The sequence below is a fragment of the Phragmites australis genome, chromosome 3 (assembly GCF_958298935.1).
Source record: "Phragmites australis chromosome 3, lpPhrAust1.1, whole genome shotgun sequence".
NCBI classification, from domain to species: domain Eukaryota; kingdom Viridiplantae; phylum Streptophyta; class Magnoliopsida; order Poales; family Poaceae; genus Phragmites; species Phragmites australis.
The window spans coordinates 9,994,645-10,002,500 of NC_084923.1; the positions used below are offsets into that span (position 1 = coordinate 9,994,645).

General features: G+C 47.2%; 2 protein-coding genes across 3 annotated transcripts in view; both read left to right on the top strand.

Moving 5' to 3' along the window:
- The first annotated feature begins 3,132 nt into the window (after positions 1-3,132).
- On the top strand, positions 3,133-5,263 carry LOC133912046 (IRK-interacting protein-like). Its single transcript, XM_062354589.1, has 2 exons — positions 3,133-4,924; positions 5,166-5,263. Exon 1 carries the CDS (start codon positions 3,471-3,473, stop codon positions 4,752-4,754), a length of 1,284 nt encoding a protein of 427 aa, XP_062210573.1. The 5' UTR covers positions 3,133-3,470; the 3' UTR covers positions 4,755-4,924; positions 5,166-5,263.
- Positions 5,264-6,003: 740 nt separating this feature from the next.
- LOC133912047 (uncharacterized) overlaps positions 6,004-7,856 on the top strand; it is a 3,507-nt gene continuing 1,654 nt past the window's right edge. For both annotated transcript variants that reach the window (XM_062354591.1, XM_062354590.1), the window contains exons 1-3: positions 6,004-6,378; positions 7,369-7,428; positions 7,788-7,856. The exon at positions 7,788-7,856 is cut by the window's right edge and continues 14 nt beyond it. In XM_062354591.1, the coding sequence (XP_062210575.1) occupies positions 6,099-6,378; positions 7,369-7,428; positions 7,788-7,856 (409 nt within the window). In that variant the 5' untranslated portion in view covers positions 6,004-6,098. The remainder of the gene's footprint in view (positions 6,379-7,368; positions 7,429-7,787) is intronic.

Genomic DNA, 7,856 nt, shown 5'->3' on the forward strand with positions numbered 1-7,856 from the left:
ACCCCATCCCATAATAATTAATGTGGCGGGACGGGACACGGTGACCTTGCGTCGGCCATGTCGCCTCTGCCGGAGTGAAACGCTTGGGGAAGAGAAAAGACATGAGTAGCAGTATTAAATGAGGTTTGATGGGTTAGACGAGTATCTGCCCCGCGACCAGCAAGGGCTAGTCGCGAGAAATTCTCAAAGGTCAGGGTCGTGGTCGGGCTAGCGCCAACTGGTCGCACAATGGGTCTGGGGTAGAGAGAGAAAGCTAATATTGCTAAAACCGACTGTTGCGGGCCATCCTGGTATGAGACCCCTATATTCTTTACACTGACAGTGCACTTCACCTGCATTGGCATTGGAACGAATGAAAAATGCCCCACAAGTCGTGGGTGGGGTTGGAGATCCCCTGTGACGAGTCTGACAAGCTCCCTTTTGCTTGTGTAACTTATATTTCTCTCAGTAATGGGAAAATTTTTCCTTCTGGAACTCGACCTGGCACCATAGCCAATGACCCAGGGATATTTCCCAAAACTTGTATCGAGCCTCTGCTGCCAAAAACATGTAACTACCAGACGCTCTAGTGGATGCTACTTGGATTCACAATTCTTCGAGAGCCATGTGGGACAACCTCCTGGAATTCATGAACCTCTGGATTACATCCCGACAGGTGTAGTTGCAAGATCCCATGGAGGATGATATCACTTGGAAGCTCTCCACGCATAGAGAGTAGTCAACGACATCAGCTTATATGACCCATTTTCTTGCCTCGACAGACTGTAATTTCCACACTCTTTTTTGGAGGGTTTGGGCACCTCCCAAATACAAGTTCTTCACTTGGCTAGCAAACCTGATTAGACTGTGGACCACGAACAGACTAGACCGTAGAGGCTGCCCTACAACAATGTCTGTGTGCTCTTTCGGCATTTTTTAGAGTCCGGATACCACCTATTCATTGAATGTCGTTTCATGAGGCGCGTCTAGGCGGATCTAGCGCTCTGGATCGCTCAACCGGGAATCAATCCGAGTTCATGGCAGACAACCTCCTTTCTACACCAATGGTGGACTGCTATGGCTTGCAAGTAAAATACTCCGACTAAAGGCCTGAGGTCTCTCTTAATGCTCGTATACTAGAAAATCTGGAAAGAATGTAATGCAAGAACATTTGATCGCCACGAACTATATTCAAGGGGGCTATTGTAGAAAATCAAGGATGAGACAACCCTTTGGGCCATCGCTGGTGCACGATCTCTCAGCCACCTAACTATGATAGAGTAGTCTTATAGCTTTGCGGTTGATAGCCTTTTGCTTCCCTTTGTTGGGGTTGTTTACTTTTGTTGTACTTTTTGTAACTTCTACTCGTCGGTCTTCCTCTTTTTGAATATAATAGGCAGTTCTTATGCTGGTTTTATTTCAAAAAAAAGAGAAGGATTCTTATAAGATATAACAAACCTCGATAATGTCTCTGACAAGCTTGACAAGCTCCGACAAGATATCTAAGTTATAATAGATCGTAGTGTATGGCCGTGTTTGTTTGAGCTTCTGCTTTTGAGCTTCTCTGAAAAGCAGTGCTTTTGGCTTTTCTGAAAAGCTGCTTTTGGAAATAGGTTGTTGGCTTCTACAATAAATTTTTGGCTTCTCAGCACATAGCTTCTCTGAGAAGCACATCTCAGCGAGCTTCTCAGCTTTAGTTCATTTTCCTCAGAAACAGGCTTCTGGCTTCTCCAGAAGCCACTTCTCCAGAACCTCGTTTGTTCTGGCTTCTGGCTTCTGGCTTCTGCCAGTAGCAGAAGCAGTTTCAGAAGCAGCAAACAAACACAGCCTATGTATCCAATGACAACATGAGATACAGATACCTCCGTGATGGAGATGCAGTAGATGATGACAAAGATAAAATAGACGAGACAGATCACGATGATGTAGAGAAAGCAGATTGTGAGCAATCACGTTTGATTGCTTCAAAAAATCTTATTTCTTTTAAAAGTAGACTCTCTCCACCTCTACTAATAAGGTGAGAGTGTGATTAAAAGATACAACCTATCTTCATTTAATTGAAGCTTTAAAATTTATTTAGAATTACATAAATACAATAGACCAAACTTATGTATTATGAGAGTTCGTTCTTTCTCTTTATTTCTAGTTTCAACACACTAGGTTACAGCACTTCCTGAAACACGAACAGCACATATGTCCACACAGATGCTTTGGGGTGACTATCTGGAAAACAAGGCATTTTACCTGCCTCGAAGTGATTGGTCATTTGATCGTACTCTGCGACACACAGTGCGATCGAGCGAGCGGGAAGCGTACGGGCTTGACTTTTTTTTTTTTGATGCCTCCAGCTCTCCCAAAAGGCAGGAGCCGAGAGAATCACAAGGGGAAAGCATAAAAAACAGATGAGATGAGAGTAGTTGTAGTTTCATCATTCAAAAAGAGATGAGTAGTAGTAGTGCGTAGAGATCGTAACTAACGGTATGTAGTTGTATTTATTAATTTAATATCTGTATTTAGTATACGGTGTATCGAAAATAGATTTTTTTATATCGTGTACCGAAAAAGTCATATTCGGCACACGGTGTACCGAATACGGTACTGTTGCCCGTATTTGACGCATCGTGTGCCTAAAATAACTTTTTCATTATCCGTATTCGACATACCGTGTGCCGAAAATTGATTATATTTGACACAACGTGTGCCAAAAATATTTTTTCGATACTAACATAACCGTGTACCGAAAAACAGATATGATATAACTGTGTACTGAAAAAAGTGTTTTTCGACACACGATGTGTCCAATATAGGAAACAGTGCTGTATTCGGTACACCGTGTGCCAAAATAGCTTTTTTCAGTACATCGTGTGCTGAATACGGATGTTAAATTAATAAATATGATTATATATTATGTATTTCAGTAAATACACTCAGGTATATTGCATGTAAAAAATCATTTTCAATACATCATATATAAATAAATATGGATACTAAATTAATAAATACGACTATATATTACTTATTTTAATAAATATAGTTAGATATATTGTCCAATTTCAGATTTTTACCGATGGCGAGTGGGAGAGAGAGACGGGAGCATTAAACGCTCCAACGACCGGACCTGTCCGGCATTCAAGTCCCGCGCCGCGCCCCATCCCTCACTCTCATCTCATCCCCGTGAAGTGAACTGCAAAAAACGACGTCACTCGCGTGAGCACCACACCGCACCGCACCGCGCGCCCCACAGCACTATCGCGACGTCGCCACCACCACAAAGCACGGGGACGGGCACCAGCACCGCCCTCCTCAGAACCCAAGAAAACTCCTAAGACACCCGCGCGGATCCCCAGGAAAAAGAGGTCATCGCAGAGTTGTACGCAGCACGCAGCGCTCGATCCGTAGCCATGGTCTCCTCTCCCTCCGCCACCGTTGTAACTGTGCTCCCCTTCTCTTGCCTCGTCTTGTTGGTGCTGGTCCTTACCCTGTGAGATGCAATGCGCCGCCAGACCCCTGAGCCGAAGCAGCAGCGGGGCAGCGGCACGACAGCGGCGTCGGGGAAGGTGGACAAGAAGTACGCGCACGTTGCCACGCCGCTCCACCACGGCAACGGCGACACAGCGAAGAAGACGCCGCGCGGGGCCAAGGGCGGTGACGGCGCCGACCCGGCGGCGTACGTCGCCGCTGTGTCCTGCTCCGACTGCCGCTTCAAGCAGCGCGCCCTCGCGCCGGCGTCTCCCGGCGCCGTCATCCGCTCGCTGTTCGTCTCCCTCACCCGCCGCTCCACCCCGCGCTCGTCGCCGTCGCTGACGTCGGCCTCGGGCCCCGGTGGGGACGCTGGGGACGGCGAGCAGTGGCGCCTGGCCGCGGCCGACCTCTCCCGCCGGCTCGCCGCGTCCACGCGCACGCGGGACGAGGCGCTGGAGGAAACCACGCGCCTGAAGCAATCGCTCGCCGAGCTGGAGCTAAAGCTCGCACGTCTGGAGGCACGCGTGCTTCCGACGCCCGCCGCCGACGCATTCCCCGTCGATTCATTCCTCCGCGCCGTCTCGACCGCGCGCGCTGCTGTGCGGAGCCTCGCGCGCGCGCTCGCCACCCACCTCCGGAACCCCGCGAACCCTGGCCCGAACCTCGAGAGCTTCCTGAACCGCGCTTTCCACGCCGACTTCGAGCTCGACACTGATGCCGACGTCCACACCCCGGACCCGGCGGGCCGGTGTGAGGCCAACCTCGCGGCGTATCACGCCGTCGCGGCGCTGACGTGGGAGGAGGTCCTCCTCCACGGCACCAAGCACTACAGCGAGGGGCTGAGCCGGTTCTGCGACGCAAAGATGAGCGAGGTGGTGTCCTCCCTCGGGTGGGCGCGCGGGCGGGCGTGGCCCGAGCCGCTGCTGCAGGCGTTCTTCCTGGCCGCCAAGGGCGTGTGGGGTGTCCGCCTCCTCGCGCGGTCCGTCCACCCGCCGCTCCCTGTGGTGCGCGCGGACCGCGGCGCGCGCTTCGACCCGCGGTTCATGGAGGACGCGGCGGCCGGGCGCGTCGGGTTGCTGGAGCCGGCGAGCGTGAAGATGATGGTGGCGCCGGGGTTCCACGTGTACCTGGCCGGCGCGGGCGTGGTGAAGTGCAAGGTGGTGTGCTTCTACAGCAGCCGCACCGGCGGCCACAGAGATGGCGGGAGCAGCGCCAACGGGGGCGCGGGGTTGGGGAGTAGCTGCAGCGTCAGCGATATGAATGGGAGCGCTACAGACGTGGTGGAGAGCTGTAAAACCAGCTGGGTAGGGTAGTCAAATAGGTAAAAAAACACGGGGATTTTACTTGTCCGGTAAAAAACACGATCTGCATTTAGCCGCTTACCGCTGCTTGTGTGATTTGTGAATATGGGGTGCTTAAGGGCCCGTTTTGTTGCCCGGTCTAGTTTGGCTGGTATCCAGTGAGATGATATCATTTAAGCAAGGTTAGATGTATGCAAAGTTATTTGTTTGGTTGATTATATATGTTTAGTTGATTAAGGAGAGATAGTATTTGGTTGCTCATATAAATATATGTTATATAATATTAAAATAAAAAAGTAAATATTAATATAATATTTGTTTTACATAAATATACTTATAATACTTAATTTATTATATTAAATTTTAATCTAATTTAAAATATACTAATATAAATTAATATTCACTAATTATATGCTAATACAGTTGTAGCTTGACAAGCTATAACAGTGATTTTGCAGAGTCAAGCAGGGCAGAGCAAAAGATTCTGCGTGTGCGGAGCTAGACTGACCCTCGTCAGGGTAAGATTATCTTGAATCATATTTTTTTTTTATTTCGTTTCTTTTTCGATTTTTCTCCATGTTCAATTTTTTTTCTCATCTTCAATCGTTTCATTTCGAATGAATTTATGAAAGAAAAGTAGAAAGAATTTCATCTTAAAAGGAATGATCTTAGAATTTTTTTTATGAGAACCGTGAAGAGAAACTGGAACGCTGAAAATCCCTTGATAAAGATATGGTAAACCCTAACAAAAAAAAGTTGAAGATGATCTAATATGCCCTTATTAATCCCGGACAGTTCATGTTAATTTTGCTTCTGTATGCTTGATTCCCGGAGTGCAAGGGACTTTGTTTGGCCCAAGCAGCATTTGCACGCACGAGTGCAAGAGACTAACCTTGCAAGCTGGAAACTTTCCCCTGACTGACCGATTGGGATTTGTTGATTGGACCCTTAAACGATCTCAACCGTCACGCACGTGCTTTTGAGTGTTCCCCCATCAATTTTTTGTCCATTTCTCTCTTGTTCACGTACTGTGTTGATTTAATTTGCTGTGTTATTTCAAGACCTAATTATTTTATTTGGAGAAAATGTGCTAATAGTTTTTTTAGTGGGGTGTGCTAATGGTTTTTTTGAGAGGTTGCTAATTATTTTTAAGAAGGCCAAAAGAGAACTGTGACCCAGGGTGGGCTAATTTACTCCTAAGTATCAAAACAAATGAGCCCACAGAAAAGCCCAACGGAATTGATTGCAGACTCCTCTTCTGCTTTCTTCACGGCTTCACCTTCACCGTGCGGCCGCTGTGCCCTCAAGGCCTCAAGTTTCGCCGCTCGCTTCCGGCCTCCCTCCACACGCTGACCAATGGCGACCGCAATGCGGAGCGCCAGCCTCCTACGTCTCGGCTTTTGCCACGTCTCCTCCCTCCTGGTCCAGGGCCTCCCTTGCCCCGCCCCGAGCCTGGGCTTGAGCCTGGGCGTTGGCCGGGCCGGGCTGGTCCGGCTCCGATGCTCGGCGTCCGAGGCGGGGGACGGCGGGGGCAAGAAGGTGTCAGCGCGGCTGGCGCTGACGCAGCAAGTGCTGCGCGACGCCGAGGAGCGCGCCGCATCAGCCGGCTCTGACCCCGCCCCCAAGGTCACCCTGGGTAGCAAGCTCCGACTGCCCCCTTAATAACCCATTTTGTTTTACAATCTGTGGCTGAATCCTTATTGATTTCTGTATATCAATATCTGCCCTAGCATCTTACCTAGTTCTGTTTGTAGCTTATGAACCGCAGCATAGAATCAGGAGTTAAGAACTTAAGATCACGAGGTACTGTATGTGCAAACTGTTAATGAGGCTTGCAATGCGTTTCTGAGTCTGCTGCAGAAATCCTATTTACAGAACAACAAATGGGCTTGTGTGGTAAAGCCATTTTGACCAAACCGGCTAGCCCCTGGGAGTTTCTTTGTTGATTCAAGTGTGTCTGCTACTAATTCATCCATTTCATGCTACGTTCATTTCATTTTGTGCCAACTAACAATCTGCATAGGCCGACAATGCGATGAAGGCTAGCTGTGAACAAGATTGAGATGGTCTGTTTGTGCTGTTTCTTGAGTAGAGACTGGTAGTTTGGAGTGCAATTTAATCAAGCTTAGGAAAGCAGCTAGGCTTGCTGCCTTATGGGTACAAGTAAGAAATAGGAAAGATTGGGCATGGTTATGAGATGAGAGTGAACTTTAGGTTGGTAAATTGATGTATCAAATAGTGGCATGTGTTCAAAAGTCAATATACGAGGCGACAGGACATCTTGGGCGATGTTCTGAGGATACCAGTAACAATTGAGAACACATTTTCTTGTCACATATTGTTGAAGATGTTAGTCATGCAAAACGAAATTGTTGCATGCAGAACTCTTTCAGTGACCTAAATTTGCTATTTCTGTTAAACAAATTATGTGTAGATGGACTGGAAAAAGAAAAGTTCCTGAAAACTCAAAATTGCAAGCCCATAGATAGAACTTGCGACGATTGTTCTCTTTCAGTATTATCCGTATGAGTTCAACATGCTTTTTCTCAATGTTATGCAATGATTTGTGATGACTGTCTAATTGTTGCTTGAATTGCCAAAACCTAACTCCATTCTACATCTGCAGATCGTGTTACTGTTAATTTTGCAAGAAGTGGTGGTCCTGGCGGTCAGAATGTCAATAAAGGTTTCACATTTTCCCCATTCTCCTTTTTATCTTTGCATACATATCATTGCTGTCAGTTCGTCACTATGTTTTATCATTGCATTGACATTTTTTTGCATTACATTTTCTATTCCTCTTGCTTCAACATTAAGAAATTAATGAGTGGCATGCTCTTTTTAGCATTCCTTAATTACTCACTAGCATGTTTTGTTTGTCATTCTTTATCATCCGATCATTGATGTTGACCCCATTAAGTGTCCATGCTTAAACTCAGACCTCCACATAATAGTTACTTACACATGCCACAGCTTCTACTCAATGTTCTATGTTTTTCCATTTATTTTCCCTCTTTGTTCTGAATTGCCACTACCAATTTACAGTTAACACAAAGGTTGACATGCGGTTCAATGTTAAGGAAGCTCGCTGGCTAGGAGAGAGAATAAGGGAAC

Excerpts from the sequence above, each read along its gene's own strand:
- LOC133912046 (XM_062354589.1), top strand. The coding sequence starts at position 3,471 with ATGCGCCGCCAGACCCCTGAGCCGAAGCAGCAGCGGGGCAGCGGCACG.